A 23,602-nucleotide genomic window follows, 5' to 3' on the forward strand; every position below is an offset into this window, starting at 1 on the left:
AAAAGTTAATTAAAAAAAAAAAAAATATCCAATTATTATTATTATTACAGTTTTCAATATTGATTGAGATAAATAATGTACCTTTGTTAGACTTATTTGCTGGGTTATCAATATTACAATATCATAGATGCTATCAATTACACTTCGAAGTTTTCCATTCTTCACTATATCAGGTATAATGATGGCAATTGAAGACCGAATTTTATCCCTAGCCATTTCATTACCTTTGTCTCTTATAAGGACTAAAAATTTATTTGGCTGTTTGGTCAATTCAGTTCCAATAAATTCTAACAATTTGTTCACCACTAGTCCAGTATGGACTTGACTTATAACACCAATAGCTCCGGAAAATTCCTATTACAAATTGGGATTATGATTTGAAAACTTGCACAAATTGATAATAGTATATGTAATATAAGTTAAATAAAACAAAATTCGTACAAAATTTGAATATTAATTGTTAACAAAATTTACTATGTAAATATAACATAATTTGCGTGTACTTATATTATAATTTTTTAATTTAATCTAAAAAGTAATAGTTATAATTATAGGTAGGGGTGGATTGGACCACGAAATATCCACTGCTAAGCTTTCTATGGTTCATGTCATTGATCAGTGATACAAAATGAATATTCAATATATAATTCAATATTATTTTATTGTCATAGTAATATTGTAATTTTTATTCAAGAATTTTCTTAGTTATTATTTTGGTATAATGCCAAATATTCACTTAATATTTATATTAGGGCATATTATTACAGATGAGAAGATCTTTTACAAGGTGAAAAATTAGAAGAAATACTTGACTCCATTAAGAATAGTTCATCATTGATAAAAAAAAAATGGTTAAACAATAAAGATTAGATTTTGATTAATATTTGAAATAATTATTTAACCTTAGTTACTATACTAAAAAACAATATGTTTTTTAGTTACCATTATATAAATCTAAAAAATCTCTAATCAAACAAAGTACTATTTTATAATTCGTTAAAAAATATTAATCATTTTAAAAAATATAAATATCAGCTTTTTATTTTTTACAAACAAGAGTAGAGTTGTCTACTAGGGAGGAGAGTCAATTAAAAATAATATGGTTGAAGACACAAGTGTTTCCTCTAGAAGTTGTATACATAGGGAGGGAGACTCCTTTAGAAGTCCTTCCAAACATTATTGTAAGTTTAAAGGAATGGTAGAGTAGTAAGCTATGCTTCGCATAAAGGTGAGTATAGTCAACAATAGTTATGCGCATAGAAATCATAAAATCTTTAGAACAGTGTTTCCCAAATAGTGGGTCGCGACCCACTACCGGGCCACGAAAATATAATACCGGATATAATCAGAATTCTCATATCAAAATTTTTATCTATCATTTCGGTTGATAATTTGAACTTTTTGGTAAAAACAGTACGAATGACTATTGTATACAACATGAATAATAACTATTGATTTTATCAAATGAACTTTACGAAAAGCCCATATGGAGTATGGCATTCGCCATAACTACGAACACGGTACAATAGTAACAAATGCATGCGTCGTCGGTTGTGGACATTCAAATGTTTTCGTTTTTTTGCGCAATGATGAATGTAAAATATTTTCGTGGGTCACGAAAGGGAAAAATATTAATTATCGGGCCGGCCCGAACAAGAGTTTGGGTAACGCTGCTTTAGACCATGGATGGGAGCCAAAAGAAATTTGGGGAACAATGTAAAAACAAAAGTATAAAATAAGTTTTTTTTCTTAAACTAAAATAATTAGAACAATAGTTTTTTCAAATATTGAGTGAACATTGGGTCATCCATAATTTTGTTCAATAGACTATGATTTACCCAGTTGGTTACCCAGTCTGCCCCAACTATAGAATAATTATTATTACATTTATATTATATTATATTACATTATAAGATTTTTATTACTATTATTTTTCTTATACTTATATTTAGGTTTTAATTTGATTAATAATTGTCAAAATCAGTTTTCAACCAATCCATCCAATATTCCAATCAATACATCAATATCAATTTATCAAAATCTTCGAAATTATTTTAGTACTAACTCAAATATTAAATTATACATAGATTAAATACAATATTATACATAAAAAAATCTGTTAGTAATAATTCAAATTTATAATTGATAAATATCATCCCTGAAAAACTACAATTTTTGGGCAACTACATACGTCTTTCCCTATTACTTAAGTTTAAAGATCTGGTAATACAAATATTTCTTAAAGCCATTTTAATTTATTTTCTTAGAACTTTTTACCAATTTCTAAAAACATTCTTTTAGTTTTAAAGATAAAAATATTATAAATAACCTAAACTTACTTGACTTTTTTCAAAAGACATCCTTAAGAGAGATTGAAAAATGAAATTTAATAAATTTTTTGTCAGGGATAATTCTTCAGCATCAAAATAAGCAGCAAAATATGATATCATTTTAATGATTAAAAACATTTCAGAAGTAAATATTTTTGTAACTTCATAGGTCTTTACAAGTTCGTCAAACATTTTTTCAGCTAATTTTAAGCTCCAACGTCTATCTATTATGCATTCTTCTAATACAATACTTAGTGTATTCAATAACACTACTTCCCATTCTTTTTCTTTTTTTTCGGATGATGCTATATTAAAAATTAAATAAATTATTTAACACTAATAATTTAATTATCTATGAATTAAACATATTATATTATATTATTATACTTACAATCCAAAAATCTAATCAATATATCTGCGTGTTTCATCCAAAACTCTTTATCACTATCTGATAAATCATGAATGCCATAATTTAATAAAAAGTTTATAACAGAACTTCCTCTGTTATCTTTGAATGGTTGACATAATAAATAAAGACAACGCGCAACAATCAAGTCTTTTTCTTTTGAAAATCTTATGGATCCTAAAATTAAAATTATGCTAGAATTATTAAACATTTTATAACTCGAATATTATCTTTTAAAAAGTAACTCATAATGGTATTTCAATATAAATAGAAGACAATATAATAATAAAACAGAATTTTTATCAAGAATTTATGAATGCATTATTCAGATAACAGAAATTTTGGTTTTCCAGTCAGACGATAATAATATAATTTTATTAAATACAAAAAATTTCAACATAACAAATAAGGAAACTTAAAATTAAAAAATAATTAATTCAATTTATGATGACAGCATATTAATAACAACAAAAAGCTTATCAAATAATATTATTGCACACAAATTATTATAATATTTACAATACATTTAATATATATTATAAAAATAAATTTAATTTAACTTTTTACACTGCATTAGTATGATTTTTTAATATGTATGATACAAAGTATGGTATATTAACAAAATAGAATCTTACTTAAATGCGATTTTGTAGCCATATGCGCTAATGACCGAGTAATTGATGGTACGGCATTATCATATTCATTATTCATTAAAAATGTTAATAACTTATTCCAACACAGTACTTGTACTGGTTCTATAGATGTACAGAGAATATATAATGCATCTTCACATGTTTGTTTTATTGAGAGTCCATCATCATTAGAATATTTACTCTAAAAAAAGTTATTTATTTATTTGATTAATAAATACAAATAATTCTCAGTCATATTTAAATAATTATTTCAAAAGTTAATATATACTTAAAATATAAACTAATAAATAAACAAATATTTATTTATAAAAATACAGACGGTTTTCAAATAATTTATATTTAGAAGTAAAATAATAACTTCAAAAAAATTGTCTTCGTCAAGTATATAAATTACATGCAAAAATTTGTAGATGAATATTGAATTAAAGTATATTTTGCCAGAAATAAAATTACACATTGAAAATGTTAATTTTGAATCAGAAATGGGCTTAACGCATTTTATGCATTTTTCTGTTACATAAATCTATGGCCAAATAATTAAATTGTGACATAAAAACTTCATAATTAACTTTTTTACACACTTTGCGGCCAAGAATTTGTACATCTGTTTTCACTTTTAAATATATAAATATTTTCACATTTACAAATAAGGTAAGTATTCCATACTAAAAGATATTCTAAATAACACAAGTAAGAATACTGAACTATAAATAATGAATAACTTACACTTGAATGACCATAATAACAAATATTTTTTATTAGAAATTCAATAAAATAATCATCTTTTTCAGTTAAATGTCCTTGATATGCAAAACATATAAAAATTTTCACCAATAAATTCTTCATCTGAAAATTAATTTAATGTACATTAATTAATACAATTATAATTAATTTATCAATAATTTAAATTACCTGAAACGAACTGTTAGTTTTTAATAAATCATACAATATTGGAATAATCTCAGCAGATTTTAATTTAATGCTTTGATTAGAAGCATTTAATAAATGTGATGCAATAAGTAAAGCACCCATTCTACCTTGTTCTGAATTAGACTTTAAATCCCGTAATATCAGATCACATATTTTATCTCCAAAATGTTTACCTAATATAAGTATCAATAATTAAATAGATATTACAAATCTTAAAAATTGTATGGGCAGTATGGAATACAAGGCAATGTGCACTTTGTCTGAATAATTTGGTCCAACTCAGCAACTTTAATACATTTTGTATAAATATTGTACAAAATATAATTATATTTTATTATTAGTAGTTATTATGTTAAGAATATTTAAAAACAAAAAATCTATTAGGTATTAGTTATTATATTTTAATCTTGACTGGGTAATAGAAAATTTTAATAATGATTGACTGATTTTGTTAATATTACTATTATTATTATAATTTTGATAAGCCCATATGAGAAAAATACTTATAAAAAAAGTATAATATCAATAGTAATTTTAAAAACTATTTGTTTATATTTGCATTCAAATTTTATGGGTAAGACTAAATAATCCAGACAATGCGTAATCCATATTGATTGAAATATAAAAAAATTTATTAAGCTAACATATATCACATATATTACATTTACAACTGTAAATTTTTAAATCATTCCTAAAGTTATGGTTACAATATTTCATGTAATTAATAATTAGTGTTTTTCTCATAAAATTAATGAATTAATATTTCGTGTACTAGCAATTAAAAATTATTACTTTAAGTAATTTAGAATATGGATGTATTATATTTTTCATTTTTTTTTTTTTTTTGTGAATTAATTTCAAATTAATACGTCAAAAAATTGATACTTTACTATTTTATTTTAGTTTTTAATGTTTTTAATCTATAATAGAATACCTAAGTAAGTATAACATCTTAGAACTTCTGAATGGTTTTTAATGGACATTGGAAAATCATAATCAGGTATCACAACAACCTGCAATTAAAATAATATTTTAATATACAAATCATTAAAAATGTATATATAAATTACTTATAAAGAGTTATTCATATAAAATTCATTACCATATCATGTAATATTAAAAACAGATGATCTATTACTGGTTCAAGCATATTTTCTGATACTACTGACAAAAAACTAGCCAAGTACTGTGTAACCCAAAATCGAGACAAACCAACAGATGAACATCTTTTATACAAATTTATTATATTTGTCAAAATTGTTATTCTATCTTTACTTAGTGTTTGAACACTCATCAACATTATGATTGAGCTAAAAGCTTCAAGAACACATTCGTATACCTATAAAAAAAAATAAAAATGATAATTAATACAAAATAATTCATTATTATAATAAGAACAATCAATCTTTTATTTTAAACAATTACTATAAATGTTTACATGTTCAATCAGTGAGACACACAAGCATTTATATTATAATATTGTAATATCATATTTACTATTTACTTTAATTTAAAAATGTAACTTAAGTTATTCAAACATAAATTAATAAAATACTATTTTGATTTAATACATAAATAAATTAAAATAACTAAATTATGAAATAAATTAAAATACTAACCTTTACATCCTTAGATATTAACCAGGAATCACTAATAATTTTATAAATCTCTTCTACTTTAGATGACAGTTTATCTTTAATTTGATATAGTTCTGAGGATTCACATTCAATTACTGATGCACAGACTTGACCAATTGCTGAAATAAAATAAATATTAATATGAATTTAAGTGGTAACGTTACAACTTAGGTTAGTATTAACATCGAAAAAAGTTTATTTTAATTTACAGTGAAATATTTTCCAATTTTATTCAAAAAAGTATTAATAAAAAGGGTGAGATTGCTAAGTCAGATGAGACATCACAGTTGGGTGATATACTGGTATAAGAGAATGATAATACTATATTTCTTTTAAATTTGAAACCAATGTACTATTGCTATCAAAAAGAAAATTCTGAGTAAAAGACGTCGAATAAATCAGTTTTTTTTAAAAAAGATGTTTGATACATTAGATTTGTAATAAGGTATCAAATTGAACTTTTATTTTTATTTTTCGTAATAAAAATAAAAATATATTAAATATAAGAAAATAGAAAATTTGAAGTGTCTATAACAGCATACATTTTATAAGATATTTTGAAACTATGATATGTCTTTAACTAACAATAATAACTAATATAATTTAATGGAAATTCGTTGAAATATCCAATACATTTTGGTTATATATTGTTGTTTTGGTTACAGAGAAAATTTTATGAAAAACCTTGTATCCGATTTTCAAGCCTTAAGTATAAGAATTTAAGTTTTATGTATTTTTAACTATAAAATTGTAGTGGATTTTGGTGATTTTTATAGCTCTATTAACATTTAATATTAAAACATTTGTTATTATTTTATTTTTTTTTTGTAATTATGTTCAACTTTTTCATGAGACATGCATAAGAAACTTTATCACGATTTCAAAATTTTGTATCGATTCAAAATTATTGTATCAATATTTTCGAAAAAGTCAAAAAAAAATAAAAAACATGAAATATTCAACTTTTCATAAATAGCCCAAAAAAATCTTTTGAAAACCATTATATGAGTATATCAGAAAAATTTGCTACTTTTTGTAGTTAAAAATTCATACAACTTTCAATTTAATACAAAGGCTTTAAAATTGTATACAATATTTTCATATGAAATTCTGTGTAGTCAAAACATAAACAATTTACTGGACGGTTGCAAAAATATTTAATAAGTGTTACAAAATGAAATTTTTATAAAATTGAATATTTTAACTAATTTCAATTTAAAAATTAAACGATATCAGTTAATTAGTTATTATCCTATAAATATGAATCGTAGCGATTCGAAACATTTACTGAGTACTTATATTATTATTTTAAAAACATTTCATTTTATAAAAATATTTTTATATATTTTTAAAAAAATTGTACAGTTCATAGGGCACTCGTTTCAATTACTCAATATATTTTTTTCAAAAGCAATTGTTCATTAGTTTTAAGTTAAGAAGACCAATACAGCAATATTATTCACCCGTGATTGTAATTCAATTGACCTAAGAATTTCACCCTTTTTAAAATATAAATAAATAAAAGAGCCTTAATTATTTACTAGATTTATAATAAATTAAATTCAGGATGACGCCAATTATCAGAACGTCGATCGACCGAACGTTCAAACATCCTGATGAGAAAAAAAATGTTTGGTCTTTTAATAACTCGATAATCGTAATAGAATTTTGTAGTTCCATATAATCGTAATCATTACAATTATCGAACGCTTATTTTTATTGGCCATTGCCACAACATTGGTATTATTACGATATTTTTCTCAATAAATTAATTATTGACTAATCATTGAACAGTTTAGTTTGTTAATCATTATAACGAGTACATTTCAGTGAAAAAATTTTGTCTAATAAAAAAACGTGTAGTTCTTATATTAAAGAAATAAACATTATTGCGTATTTCAAAAAAGGTGAAACAAGCTGAGTGTTAGCCGAAAAGTACAGTATTGAAACATCCACAATTTCAGATAAAAAAACACGGATTCTCCTAACCAGGTACGTGAATAATTTCGATGATGAAAAATGTTCAACACGTTAATAGAGATTTAAGGAGAAAAGTTGAATGCAAATGTCCCCACAGTAGAATCGTTTTATGATAAAGAAATACATTGAAGAAAACAAATTTGACATGGATTTTGTCTATAACACAGATGAAATGGACCTCAACCGAAAAATGTAACCATCAAAGTCCTTGGTATCAACAAAAATTGGTAGCAGCTCCAAGGTACATGGTAAACAATAACCGTGCAAGCCAAAAAAAAAAAAACCAGGATTGAAACATATATTACAGTTTATACTAAACTATATACGTACAAATAAAACTTATAGTATAAACACATAATTACATACGTTTTATACCGAATAAAAATAAAATCCCTTATAAACATAAAAATATATTTACAATTTAAACTAACAATAAAAAAAGAAATATAAAACTATAAATAATTTTAGTGATATTATTAAATTATTAACAATTATCATCATCTTATCGCGGACGCATTTATAGTACATTTATTATTCTTGTGATGTTCATAGTACTTAATAAGTTTATATTATTATATTATGCACGGGAAATTAAAATATTCAATAAATAATGTTTACATTTCAGTTTAAATAATTGTACATAGTTAATTTTTTTTTTATGTATTATTTAAATGATTTATATTATATATTATTATTTCGTCGATTCCTAAAACGGCACACTTTTGATTGGTTAAAACCACACACATTTAAAGGTTGCCGCACACTGAATCGAATTCCTACCATCGGAACGCGTTGAAACGGAAACAAGCTTAGTCCGCACATTGCGTTGGAACGAATCCGAAATCTACGCGCCCCACCAGCATGTTAACTAAGTGTGTTTTTCTCTAGAAATATGATTAATAGGCGTACAAAATAAACTGAAGGTAATTTTAAATTTATTAATAATAATCCGGTTTGCGGGATTCATTTAAAATTATGTTTATTCATTTTGTCCGTTCCGATCGGATTGGATGGTTCCGTTCCGTTCCGATTCAGTATACGGCAACCTTAATAGGTTGAAACCGCACAATTTTTAAAATGTTTGCATCAAAAAATCGCACACTTAAGATTTACATCTTAATTGTTTTTACAGCTTAAAATCAAATAAACTTGATCAAAATGAATTTACAACCTCTTACCACTACTTTAGTAAATGTTTTTTATACACCATTATGAACAGCTATCTAAAAATCAAGATGAATTATTAAAAGTAAAAAAAAAAAACTTGTCCTAACTTCATACATACATTTTTAACATTGGCCCACATTTTTATGTAACAAGATTAAGTTTTAGAAATACAAAATAATATATTAAAGAAAAATAATAATTCCGGCTCTATTCGTGTATAGTATACAGTTGATAAAAATACTTGGGTTAAGTACTACCAGCCAAGTATTCATACAATGATTACATAAAAATTAAATATTTTTTTACACGTATCAATAATAATTTCGTCTTTTTTTAACATATAGGTAATTTTTTCGTTTTGGCAGGTTTAAATATTCCTATATGAAACAAAGTTTAGAGCATATTCCAAACTTTTCGGTAAAGTTGGTAAAAGTTTCCTACGTTTATAATATATCAACTTCTTTATTAAGCTTACGTCATTGTTTCCTATAATTCTATTATTTTCTATGGATGACTTCTCTTTGAGTATTATTTTCGAGTTCTCTCATTAATGTCATTAGAAGCCTTGCATTTAAATTAATTGATTGTTATTATACATACATTTATGCGTTTTTAGTTTTTAGTATATTCTTAATTTGACTGCATGTGGTAACGTGGACGTAAAATGTTTAATAAAACACCGCCAAACCATTATTCCTGTACCTACTTAAAATTGTCAAGTAATAATCACTTACCCCCTTCATTACTATCAATAATTTTAACGTCCATTATAAAAATACAAAAAGCCATTTATATTTTAACCATTATATACCTATACATAGGACCAACTAATGAGTAGCGACTTCAGACTCTACTAAACGTGTTAGCATGATTAATTTAACTTATCATATCTTATCCGTCATTTAACACAAAAAATAGCGTGCGGCTTTAACCTACTATAATTACGCCGTATTTCGTTATACAATGACCGATAAAGTGTGTGGTTTTTGTCTATAGACCTCTTTGGGGTAGAAATAATAAGTGTGCGGTTTTATTTAAAAACCTATTATTTAATAAAAAATAGAAGTTTCAAAAAAAAAAAAAATACTTTTATTTTATATGTAACTAAACAAATATTCTATATTATTAAATTAGCAACTTTTAAATTTTATTTTAAAATAATAATGAGATAATTTATAAAATATGATTAAGAGTGAAATTCAAAAACATAACATACTAAACGTTTAATACGAGTATGTTATTAAACTTATTAAAAACCCACGTTGCTTTAAAAATATGAAAATTCCGTTAACATACAAAAGTAAAAAAAAAAAATCATGGACAAAGAAAATTTTTTCTTGGAATATTTTAAATTTACGTTCGTTCTTAAAATAAAATAAATTCTTCAAAATATAGTAAAATAAGGCAAGGTACTATTATTAGAAAACGCTCTATCCCATCTTTTGCCAGAAACTTTAAATTTGATCAATTATGAGTTTGAGGTAAAATGTTTTCCCCAATGTTACTTCTCTATAGTTCAACCTATGATAAAAATATTGAAAATACTATATAGAAAGGAATTGATGTGATACATAATTTTAGATGATCAAAATAATAAGAAAAGGTTCTGTCCTTTTATAAAAAAAATTGAACTAAAGGATTGCTGCTGTATGCTAGGCTAACGTGTCAAAGCATAGAAATGTGTACAAAATTGAATCTTTTAAAGGTCATGAAATAAGCTACTGGATTGAGTACATCTATAATGTGGAATTTAATGTTAAAAGAGCTAAAATATGTCGGTGTATTAGTTAAGTCCACATATTCAGAAATTATGATGAGGAGAATATAAACAATTTGGATAAAATTGAAGCTAGATACCACATACATAATATTAAAGGAGAGGAAAATGAAACTGATGATTTGACTGAAAGTGAATATGGGCCGTCTATTTTTGAAAATTTTGATACATTGGATTTGTAATTTAAATAGTTTGAGAAATAAGACAAATCAAACACCACTCAATAATTATAATTAAGGAGACCGAGGGACATCATAAATTACAACATAACATAACATAACATAACCTAACATCATAAATATAAAATTATATACTATAAATAATAACAATTTATTCATATAAACTTATAACTTTTAATGTTACATATTTCAATTTTTCAGACATTTGATTATCCAAACTACTCTAGAATTAATTAATTAATTTGTATAATCAGAAATTATGATAAATTATTAATAGTAAAACTATATTACTTTTATATTTACAAACCTGTAGCATAAATTTTACGTGAAGCATCCGACTTGATCAAAAGCAAAGTTGAACAAGTAGCTGACAAGAATGGATCAACAAAATGAATAAATTTTAGAGGATGATTTGAAGCAAGGTGTCCCAATGAATAGATAATAGAACAATGAGGAGGAATGCCTTCATGTAAATGTGACATAAGATTGTGTATAATCTAAAAACAGAAAATGTAAAACAATTAATTAGTTAATTTTATAGTGATAACATTAAGGATAACATGTGGCAGATTATATTTAAAATTTTTAATTGTTAAAAAAAATTTTATAAGAATACTTATACACCAAAAGAATATATGGTAGGATAAAATAAAATGTATAATACTTAAAATGACTCCATTTTTATTGTAGTTGGATTAAGATTATTATGTATAAAATGTAAATAAAGTTTATTAACCATAATAAATTAACATTTTACCTGCTCAGATCTTCCACGGCCTAAAGTTATTAAGATATCAGATGCAGTAAATTGGGAGTCTGAAGATTTAATCATTTCATTTTTGGCAAATTGAACCAAATTATTTGTAAGTTCCACATCAAAATCATTATAGTTATTTTCACATATTTGCTTCATAACTGATAGTAAACTTTTAGTTTCCACAACACTTAACTGAAAATAACATAGCAGCATTAAAAAAAATTTATATATTTTTTGAAATAAAATATAAGAGGTAGAGCTAATAAAAGTTGTACAATATTAAATACACATAAGCGAAGTAGTTAAACTGCTAGGTCAAGGTTAAGGAAAATAAAATACATTTTAACACCCTTGAAATCTTATAAAAAAAATTAATTTTCTGATAATTTATACATAGTAAAATTCTGGTATTGGTATATCAACATCATACATAGCATATCATCATATTTATAGTATATCATCATAACAATACTTAAATATGTATAAGAAGACTGTCTACTGTGTTTATATTTTACCATTTATTAATTTTTCTTCAAAAACATATAGGTAGATATTTTTAAAAATATTAATTGATATTTAGGTAAAATAAAATGAAAAACATAATTAAAGATTCATCGGGTTAATGGTATAATTATACTCATATCATAAAAATTTAAATTTAAATTATGTAAATAATAAATGTAAAATTAGTTAAAGTATTAAAATAAATTATCAATGGACTTTTCTCATTATAGATTTAAAAAATTTAAATTTACTTCATAATTGTTTATTCAGTTAAAATTCTATTATATTTAATTTGTCTTAAAAGTATAAATTATTTTAAATATTTTAACACAACGCAATTATGATGAAAAACTTATAAAATATTTATAATAAAATTTAAAAATAATGACATTAAAAACCAAATATAGTTCAAAATCTAGTTAAATAAAATAAATTAGTAACAAATGCATATTCATTAAATAAATTAAACAAATATTATATTTACCGCATTTTGTAGCTTGTAATGTATCATATTTTGAACGATTTGTTTTGAATGAGTTTTAGATAAGGTCAAAAGAGAATTTGTAACTGCATTCAATACCTTTTCATCTCGCTCTTCAGTTAACATATGAAGTAAGCGGTCGGCTATACCTGATACATAATAATTAGTTAATGATTGAAAGGAATATAATATATTATTTTTTATAGATGATGACTAGAGAAGTGTTTCAGCCTGCTGTAATATATTTTGATGTTTTATATTATTTAGAATATGCAGTATGAAGAAAAAAAAAATCATAAAATAATATCAAAGGCACATAATAGTGGCACACAATAAAGGTATCTAAATGGTACAAACTATAATATATAACCAGAATAATGTTCAAAATGTCTTGTTGGAGGACGGATAGAAACAAAAAAAAAAAAAATTGAAAACGATAATCAACAAGTGTCAATGTTGTATAATTCAGGTAGGTCAAAGTGGGAAAATATCCTAGGCCCTGCAAAGAAGATCGAGTTGTGCATGCCTTTAGTCGTTCCTGCCCAACTCACTTTGAATGTTAACGTCCTTGTCCCTTAGATCGGTACCGTCCACGCTCTGCGCCTCATCCATGGTGCAGCGGTGATGATCGTGCGAGTACGTGCAAGCGTCTACGCAAATAATATAATAACAGTATAATAAAAATGATGTGTTCGAGGATCGTCCACCAAAACGGACGGGGATAAAAACAACGGTAGAAAGAGAGGATAGATTGAGCGAAAGAGGAAAAAATGAAAAAAAAAATACCGTAAAAACCCGTTATCGGGGCCGTTTACGATGCGAAACCGAGACGGCAGACACGCGTCATCGTGATATATCGTTTCGGGTACTGCGCGACTAAAGGCTACGACGGCGATAAGAATCGACTGTTCATTATCACACTGTCGTTGTTGTTTTCGTGCTCACATGTCGGCGAGTCGGTTGGACGGCCCAAGGAGGCCCAACGGAACACCAGCGCGCGGGCACCGGCGAATAACAAACGCGGACGGGCAGGTTTTTTGAAACAGACTTTTATCAATAAATTAGCTGCGCTTCTATGTTACTATATACGTATACGCGCCTCCGATTGCACATGCGCCGGCGCGCGCACGTTTTCACCGTGTACGCGCCGAACGCGCGAGCGAAACGTGAACGCTGATAACATTGGACAGTGATAACGAATCGCGCTCGTATGCACGTGATCCGCGACGTCGTTTAACCAGTTCAACAATCGACTACGAGTGCACCCAGGCCCGTATTTAAAAATTTGACGCCCTCGGCCATATTATTTATGCCCTCCCCCCAAAAATAAATAATAATAATATAACACTTATTATTTCGTCCATAATCGAGGTTCTTTAATATTAAAATACAACTTATAAATGAAAATCCTTTTTGTCAATTAACAAATCAAATAAATTATAACTTAATATAACATACTATTTTATTTTTTTATTGTTTAATTTTTTTTTCATTAGGTACATCATTTTTAAAATTGATTTCACTAAAATATTTTACCGCCCCTGAGACTTGATGTCCCCGGGCATGTGCCTACCCGTGCCTCCCCCTAAATACGAGTCTGGGCGCACCCGTTCTTAGGATATGCGGGGCCCTGATGTACACCGGGGAGCCTTTGAATGCATGTACTGTGACGCATAGTGATATATTTTTTAAATGTGCCACCCCAATCTATGTTGTTATTGGTTATTCAATTACTACTCAATTATTCGTAAAAAGAAAAATATTAAAAACCATGATATTATTATAATGAAACTTACGTAAATTTGGGGCCCATGTTTTAAGACATACCGCGAAAACTGAAACGCATCTGTACGATATTTTTCACGATAATATTTTCGGACGTCGTCCTACACCGCAACCCGGTTCAGAGGTTATTTTCTAGCCCATCGGGTGTTTGTGTGTGTGTGGAGGGAGAACCGTGCGAGAAGCTCCTCGTATAAACGTATTATTTTTTTAAAAATATTTACACGCTTTTCACGAAAACAATGGTACTCGTTGACATTAAATCGTCACATAAGGTGCTCAAGTATAATAAATATTAAAGCATGGGCGTAAAAAAGAAACAAAAGTACGTTTTATTAAATATTTATTGATCGTTAATTTATATTATATTATACTCGGGTAACACGAAATAATAGTAATTATGAAAATGTTGAATAATTTTTTATTAACAGCTTATACGTTAAAATTGAAACGGGGTAAGGATTTTTGATTATATTAGATTTAATGAAATCAAATTGATCGTCATAGTGGGACACTTTGATTATCTGGTCTCGGGAGGCTCGGGTTAATTTTGATCCAGAAACCCCATATCCTCTTTGGCAAATTATTACGTATTATTACTACGTACATTACGATACGTTCGCGGTATTAGTTTCTATTATTTCCCGTGTGCATTATATTACGTGGTCGTACCGTTGCAGTCGGTAATGTATAATTAATTATTATCGTTTTATTTTGATTCCTAAAAAATATTCAACAATAGCGTAACATAGTACTTACATCTATGCGATTATAAGTTTGTTCCACGATATCGAAAGACGTTGATGGTTCTTTTTTCTGGAAAAAATATTGAAAAAAAAAAATATGAGCACGGCGCTGGAGTTGGTCGATGCGCAATTGTATAAATGCAGACCGCACAACAATCAATCGTACATCTTTATTTCAATTCCGATTCTATTTTCCTACCGTCGGTACAACAGTATTGTTGTTGGAACGCGACGCTATAGGTGTTCGGCATCGGCAAAAAGAACGCGCGCCCAAACGAAACACTTTTCAAACGTAAGTTAAGACGATTCGAGTTGAAAAGCTTATTGTTAGTTAAAAGCGAATAATTATTATAACACGTGAAAAACTACCACTGACAGCGGTTGAGATTTCCCGAAACGAACTTTTATCAATAAATCAGGATCGTGCGTACGTCGCGAGATCAGTTTTGACGTTGTTCTCTAACACGCATCGTTGCAAAGGCGACAAACGCGTTTCCGACGAACACACACTACTGTGTACGAGCGCCACTGGCGAATAGTGCGGATAACCGAACCCGAACCCGAGTCAAGCGAACTTTTATCAATAAATCAGCCGGCGCGCGCAAATGTTCTACGCATACTGCAGCTGTTTGCGCGGTACGGCAGTGGGTTTACTCCGGCTCTTCGCGGAGCACTCACATCATATTAATTTCGCTGGATGTCGACTACCCACCGCATGTATGCAAATAATGCAATCATGTGAACGCGATCAATTGTTTGCAAACAATTATCCTTTATGGTGATCAACGCAGTCCAATTAACAGCATTCAATTGATAATAATGCTGCATGTGTACCTGCTTATAAATATTTCGTTTATTCGAAAATATTTTCTTGTTCCCGTTCACAATGTCGGCAAACATTATTTGATTTGCGATAGATATGTCTGTAATCTTGAAATTGAAATCAACGACGACGAAAACAATATTATTTATGCGTACTTCGTTCGAAAACCGACCCGATCTTAAAACGTTTAAATCCCAATAATATTGTTTCTGAAAATGATCGTTCGCGTTCGCACGAAATGCCAGAAATTAATAAGTGTTCATTTTCTGTACGCTGCAGTATTTTCAAGACAGATTTTGCATTTGATTTTGAAATTTACGAACACTCAGCGTTTATTTGTACACAATATTAAAATTATAAAGAATTAAAACCAATGGTTGAAATATAATGATTTCGACCGTACAGACATAGCAAGTACTGCACAATAAATATCACCAACTATCATAAACTTTAGATTTTTTTTTCATTTGATTAACAAAAAACATTTTTATGACGTGTTTTGTGACGCCATGTTCGGCCCACCATCATACGCCGGACGCGTCGGTGAAAAACTTTTATCGATAGTACAAATACATACGAGTATATATGTAATTATTTAAGGTAGGTATTTGCGTATCGCTACCGTTGGTAATATGCGCCGGTGCTCGTATGTTTTTCAAGCTTTATTTTGTGAATAATGAGCACGGAAATGCATTTTTATTATCTACAGTCCAATACAAGAGCTAAGTTTTTAAAATAGCATCGGCTACGTCATTTCCCAAATCCTGATTTTTAACTATAATATCGAGAGATTTTTATACAGTGATTAATTTTGTCTGTTTTATATGAGTGCAATTTTCTTTTAAATTAACTACCTACATTTAATTTTAAGCAAAAATACGTATTTAAAAAAAAAAATCTGGTTTAAATAAATAAAATATGACCATTCTAAGGTTTTAATTTTATAACGAATAATTATATTCTGCAGTATGTGTGATTAAATGAAAATTCTAGTTTTCAGAATCATTATTGATAACCCAATAATTTTGTAAAACTTGAAGGCAAACTGTCAACTTTATTAAGTATAATTACTTTTACCATATTATTATAACTCGTTACATTAATAACACTATAAATACTGTTTTTTAATGAATCTCTTAAATCTTATTGATTTAAACATAAGTATAATCATCATAATCAATGACATGCAATACAATTGTACGACTTTTTTTTTATTAATTTCGATAAAAATTATCACTGAAATTGACAAATGTAATGCATTTTTACGTCAGCTTGACACTCGTACACATACACGGTGCGTCGGTGCTTATTACAACGATACCCCACCCATGATGGTGCGAATTATGGTGTTGCAAAAGCCAAACGTATTGAATTATAATAATATATATGTATACACACGAAATGTTTGAAAAAAAGTATAACTAAATCGGTCGTGAATGTTATACCAGTCGAATATTAGTACAGAATGCCTACCTGTTGAGTTTGAAATGTTCTCCGGGAAACTTGACCGTTTTCGGAACGCAGATCTTACTGTGGAAACACCAGCGGTCCGCACCGCCGACGTATTGCGTGTATGTCGCTTCGTGTGCAGCACCGATTGCGTCTGCGATTGATTTGAGCACACGTGTGTCGGTCGATTCAACGGGACTGGAAACCAGTACGGGGATCACCGTTCGAGCCCGTTCACGACGTGAAATCGTTCCGCGCGACCCAAAGGCTACGCTAGACGAAAACTTTACGCGGATCGAATAAAAAAAAAAAAAAAAAAATATGTGAAGAATAATAACGATATTTTTTATACCGCGGTCGTCGTAGCGATAACCGTCATCGTAGTTTTCGTCGGTAGTAGACGGTTGGAGACAGTCGCGCGATGTTGACAGGTCCGCGTTTGACGGCGGTCTACGTGCTATTACGCGCGCACAAGCGAAAAACGAACGGTACTGCGAAGGCGCGCTGCGGCAAATTTCCAACGGAACTTTTGTCAATAAATTAGATATTACGCGCGCATTGCCGCCGATCGCACTAGCGCCGTGGAACACAATATCACCGTGTCAACCGTGTCGGTGCGCGCAGCGCGCGTAAACATTTTACTGTTACCACCCGGACAGCCGAATCACATGCTAAACCATCATCGTTTTCCGTACTGCACACTTGAAGATTTTGTCGTGATCCCCTTTTAAAAACGTTAACGGTAATGAGTAACACGGTTAAAACGGTTGGTGTTTTAGATTTTACCGATGATACATCTTGGAATTGCAAAAATATGTAAGATAATTTAATACGGAAAAAAAAAAAAATTTTAATTAAAAATAAATGCCATAACATAGAGCAGTGGTTTTCGACCTGGGCGTCGCCAAAGATAACGGATGAAATTATTTAAAAAAAAAAAAAAAAACAAAGGAAATTATTTATTTTGTAAAAATTTTTAGTGTAAATTAATCAAAATTGTTTATCGTGTAAATATTCTATCGGTAATTAAATCAAATTTTGATGAATAAAACAACATTTTTTTTTTGAAGAGGTCGCATTACAAATAAATAAAAAATGAGGGGGGGGGAGGCGCGATTCGAAAAAGGTTGAAAACCACTGATGTAGAGAATAGGACCACAACACGCTTTTTGGTTTCGTACTACGTACTTAACATTTCGTATTACACAAAGTGTGTCGTACTGCACACGATTTTATTCCCCGAGCTGAATATTTTTACCCCAATCACGTTCATTTTCACCGCGCCATAATCACCGTCGTAAGCATTAATTGCTGAGAATTGAAAATCGTCTCCATACCGAAAAAACGGCTGTTCGCGAGTTTAACGTTTAAAAATCCAACGCACCAATCTAAACTCGGGAAATAATAGCTCGATTATTGATTTATTCAGCATATACGTCGTAACGCTCAACGACAGAATTACATTTCTTCGTATATCGATTCTGCCCGATATTATTTCTATGGAATAGCATTCCCCTGCAATTTACCTACTTCGAAAACACCATCTTATTTGTCTGCTCGACAGGAGTTTTCGACATTTCAAGTGGACCGTCACGCGCGTCGCATAATATTTAAACATAACAACATCGACAGTACAAATAAAGTAACTAAAAACGACAACGGCACTTGAAAAATGTATATGTTTTAAATTATTCTGAACACTTTGAGACAGAACCAAATACACATAGGGTGAAGCAAGTCAAGTTTTCTTTTAGAAGAATATTTTATAATTTTTAAATCCTGTACATACGTATAGCTCGAATACGTGGAATGGAAATCGTTTGCACGTACTTGTCGGATTGAATGACTTTATATTTGATACATCATTAGAAGAATTAAATTAAATAGTATTTATTTAGTGACCGACAGACACAATACATACTCCTGTCTGCAACGAAAACCGGTAGGCATAGAAAATTGGTATATGTTAAAAAGAAAAAAGTTAGAAAAGCCCATTCTACGAGCGTGGCAAATCCCTGGTTTCTAAACGTATTTCGAATATTAAACTAAATTTCCAAGTACAATTTTAATTATACGAGCATATTTAATATGTACTGAATATCAACAATTGTAACTACATGCACTGTTTAACTACGATAGACGAACACAACGGGGATATAAGACGTGTAGTCTAAAAACTTTAGTTCAGAAACTTAAACAACTGAGACAATTAAAATGCTCTGCAACAACACGTTTACGATGTGAAAACAAAACGTTGAATTCACGTTATTGTGAAATCATTTTGGTTTTACCCGATCAAAGACTATATTATAACAATAACGACACGAATTAATTATGAGTACCGTCCTTTTTATCGTTATTATTATTGTTATTATTGTTACACAACGAAAGCGTTTCCAGAAGTTGGAAGTTGGAATATGGAGGCGCACCACCTGCTCCTCTTATTTATACCTACAAAAAACAAACACGAACGTGCTGCTGCTGTGCCGTGATATTTGAAACGAACTTTTATCGATACCATAGGTATTGTTGATCGTGTGTTATTGCACATACGTCATAAACAATTTTACTGCCGATCCGTATGATGCTGTATAAAATGAAACTCCGTAAAATACTTTTTATATATAAAAAAAAAAAAATACTAAAAAATTGTATCTTTTAAAATCCATTTCCGAGTAAAATATTGATGATTGTCGGTGTCTCGAAAAATGAATAGATTTTAAACATAGATCGATTTTATTAGATCATATAATAATATGATCTAACAGAATCCGAATTGTTCTTGTATAGAATTTCATTCCCAGAAAATGTAATATTTAAAACGTTAATTTCGATTCCATTATAATTTTCGTGACGATTTTCCCGCCTTGAAAGCTCTCTGATGCTTTGAGTTTTTAAGTCGACTTAGCTTTCGGATAACAAACTCTATTAGTGCAACGGGTTAATTTTGTATTTATTTTTATCGTTTTGGTTTAGTTAATTCAAGTGCACAATTTGTTTTGAAAACTGTTAAAAATATCGACCAAATAAAATACACTCGAACTAACGTTAAAATTGTAAAATAATATTTTTGGAAAAGGTTTCATATTATTAAATAGATATATGTATAAGTTGCAACTTTAAAATGTCAATATTTGCAAAAATATAAATATTAATGTTTAGTTTTCATAGTTTACGATCAACCAATTCACGGATAAAAAAATTTATTTAATATAACTATTGAATTTCAGATACATTATACTTCACTAAAAGGAAAACAAAAATGTAGACTTAAGTAAAATAATCAGAAACAATAAAGTACTGATATGCATTTTAAAACAGTGTTCTGATTTCAAGAGTAGTATATTCGAATTAATTATATTTTGTTCTAGGGCTTTTGAACTGGTCGACATTTTCAAAAATTTTCTTAAAAAATTGTACACTGTACTTTTGAATATCATATCGATGTTAACTGATTTTTTTTCTTTTTATCCTATTGGAGCTCTTAGATTATTGAACTATAATCGTACAACTATTAAATAAAGCGTTTGTATGCGAATCCACTTTAAGAATAGGGGTTAGTTAACGTGATTGGATAATTTTTTGATATGTAATTTTTTTAATTTTTCAACAGTGTTTCTAATAATTGAAGAAACGGGGGAAATATTGCAAAAAAAGCTTTAAATTCCGACAGAAATGAGGAAGAGGGGTGATGGTGATGGTGAAGGAGAGGAAAGGAGAAAGTTTGGCCATTCATTAATCATACCGTGAGGTGAAGGGTACTAAGATACTACATATTTTTGGGTATTTTATTTTTTGATAACGATCAACGTAGACGAAGGTTGGTGTATAATTTAGGGTAAAATTTAAAATAATATGTAATAATAATGTATTATGTAAAAAATAATTAAATTTGATTTTTTCCAAACCAACATTCTTAAAATACTTAATATATCTAAGTTAAACTCTTATAATATAAAACCAATAAGTTATTCAAAGTTTTGTAAAAAACAAGAGACCGTTGATTTTTAAGACTTCTCTGCGACTTCCGGCTGTTGCGCGTGGGTGTGATAAACGTTTCTTTTACAGTTTATGCTTACTCGCTGCTATTGTAGACTTTATTATTGCAGTTATATAGATTATTAGTAATGACACCGTGATATGGATAAAAGCGGAGCACTTTTAGGCTGTATACATTATTTATGAGTATTTAATGTTCTTAAATGAATATAAAAATACATATTATGGACAAGTGGTAGAAAATATGTATTCGTATACCTAATACATTATGATAATGCTTTGATATAATAGATACAATTTATTCTAAATTATAAAAAGAAAAATATTTTGATTATTTTTAAAAATAAATTTAGCCGAGTATAAAAAAAAAAGTATCGTTGATTTGATTTTATTCGTACTTACTATAATCAAATTTGATAATATTTTAACTTTTAACTTGGAAGTTTAACTTTCAACATTTCTAACGGTCGTACATGTGCTTAGCCTAATACATGTTAAGTATACTTTTAGTATTTTATATTCTTTTCATTATATTGCCCGTACCCGTTAATGTTTACTTTTCCCCCGACAATTATAACGAATCTTAAAGTTTTAGTTATCTATAGAACTTATTTAGGTTTCACACTATTATTCCTATTTGACACAACTTTTACTCAAAATGCATCGATTATGATTTATGGGAAAAACTGGGTGACAGCTGACGCCCCCCGACAAGATGGATTTATAATAAAATCAACAATTATAGAAAGTAGTTTTATAACGAGGTCGAACGGTTTTTCTTCAGCGTATGTTTAACGCATAATGCGCAAAGTTATGCGTTGTAAACATATTCCAGAAAACACTCCGGTTACGCGCGTTCCAAATACATAATTTATTTTTTAAGTATTCGTAATGCGCAGAATGGAAAAGTTTTTCTACGGGCATACGCAGCAGCCACTAGTTACAGCTTGAAATGCACTTAATTCGACGACAGTAAAATACCATCGCAGATAAAAGCGTTTAAAAGTGTTTCTAAATGATTTCCCGAACGTGGTTGACGACGTAACGTTGAAGTCAGTGGCGTAGATACAATTTTTTCTGGGGGGGGGGGGTGCGCTTAAGAGTCAACTTATAATATTTTCAGTATATCTTAATACGATGTTCTATATAAAAATATTACATTTAAAGTGCTATTATTATTATATCCCGTATTTAATGAAAATCATTTTGTCATTCAATTTTTAATATATACCTAATCATGGTAAAATGAAAATATGATTTTACTATCATATAATATGTGAATGTTAATAAATAATAATTAAATATCGTTAAAAAAAAAAAATCTGGGGAGGGTGGGAATCCCTTACATCCCCCTCATCAGTAACTACGCCACTGGTTGAAGTGTTCGAAGCGCTAAACGAGCGTTGGAATGATAATTTTTTTAAAAAAAATATTTTTTTTTGTTTTATCCAACACAGAAACGCAACGTCCATGTTATTTCTACGATTATTCCGATAAGATCGATCGGATGGGTGTTCGGGATGGTGTGCGAAAAAAAAAAAAATAAACACCAAATAAAATACTTACGGATAACAGTGTTCGAAAACGTGCGGAGAACACCGCCGGGCGCGGACTCGGTGCGACACCGCGAGTGCGGGATGTCGGTTGGCCCGAGCGGAGCGGGGACTATTTCTCGTCAGCGCTTACCGCTTACCGCGGACCAGAGTCCGGGCGCGATCGTATCCGTTTACCGCCTCGACGGCACAACAACGGCGACGGGGGCGAAAACGAACGGACGGACGGACTGTAACGTTTACGTTGTTGTTGTTGTCGCGCGGACACCGATGCCGCGTAGGAGGGGGGGGGCAAACTCCGACGACCGTCGTTATTATGCACCGCCGACGTTTGACCGCGGTTACATAACCGTTCGAGTTGCGTAACGTGAACGCGCAACGAGACCTTCGATAAAGACACGCGTGTGTGACCCGACGATACCGAACCACCCCCCCCCCCCCCTCGCGAG

The 23,602-nt window shown here is 29.1% G+C and overlaps 1 protein-coding gene across 5 annotated transcripts in view; it reads right to left on the reverse strand.

The window, feature by feature from the left end:
• The window catches only part of LOC112683319 (maestro heat-like repeat-containing protein family member 1), a 29,522-nt gene extending 6,165 nt beyond the window's left edge, over positions 1 to 23,357 (reverse strand). The window contains exons 1-16 of one of the 5 annotated variants that reach the window (XM_025554417.1): positions 23,167 to 23,357; positions 17,626 to 17,885; positions 15,343 to 15,399; positions 13,353 to 13,451; positions 12,805 to 12,950; positions 11,817 to 12,008; positions 11,367 to 11,556; positions 5,939 to 6,075; positions 5,422 to 5,658; positions 5,254 to 5,332; positions 4,302 to 4,492; positions 4,116 to 4,235; positions 3,372 to 3,570; positions 2,722 to 2,913; positions 2,340 to 2,635; positions 82 to 354 (exon numbers count right to left, since the gene is read on the reverse strand). In XM_025554417.1, the coding sequence (XP_025410202.1) occupies positions 82 to 354; positions 2,340 to 2,635; positions 2,722 to 2,913; positions 3,372 to 3,570; positions 4,116 to 4,235; positions 4,302 to 4,492; positions 5,254 to 5,332; positions 5,422 to 5,658; positions 5,939 to 6,075; positions 11,367 to 11,556; positions 11,817 to 12,008; positions 12,805 to 12,950; positions 13,353 to 13,413 (2,313 nt within the window). In that variant the 5' untranslated portion in view covers positions 13,414 to 13,451; positions 15,343 to 15,399; positions 17,626 to 17,885; positions 23,167 to 23,357. Of the gene's footprint in view, positions 1 to 81; positions 355 to 2,339; positions 2,636 to 2,721; positions 2,914 to 3,371; positions 3,571 to 4,115; positions 4,236 to 4,301; positions 4,493 to 5,253; positions 5,333 to 5,421; positions 5,659 to 5,938; positions 6,076 to 11,366; positions 11,557 to 11,816; positions 12,009 to 12,804; positions 12,951 to 13,352; positions 13,452 to 13,587; positions 13,943 to 15,342; positions 15,400 to 15,495; positions 15,514 to 17,625; positions 18,034 to 23,166 lie in introns of those variants that run through there. The other 4 variants (XM_025554555.1, XM_025554490.1, XM_025554628.1 and 1 more) reach the window with 4 other exon arrangements.
• Positions 23,358 to 23,602: the final 245 nt, after the last annotated feature.

This window comes from Sipha flava, unplaced genomic scaffold (genome assembly GCF_003268045.1).
Source record: "Sipha flava isolate LNK unplaced genomic scaffold, YSA_version1 0_pilon_pilon, whole genome shotgun sequence".
NCBI classification, from domain to species: Eukaryota; Metazoa; Arthropoda; class Insecta; order Hemiptera; family Aphididae; genus Sipha; species Sipha flava.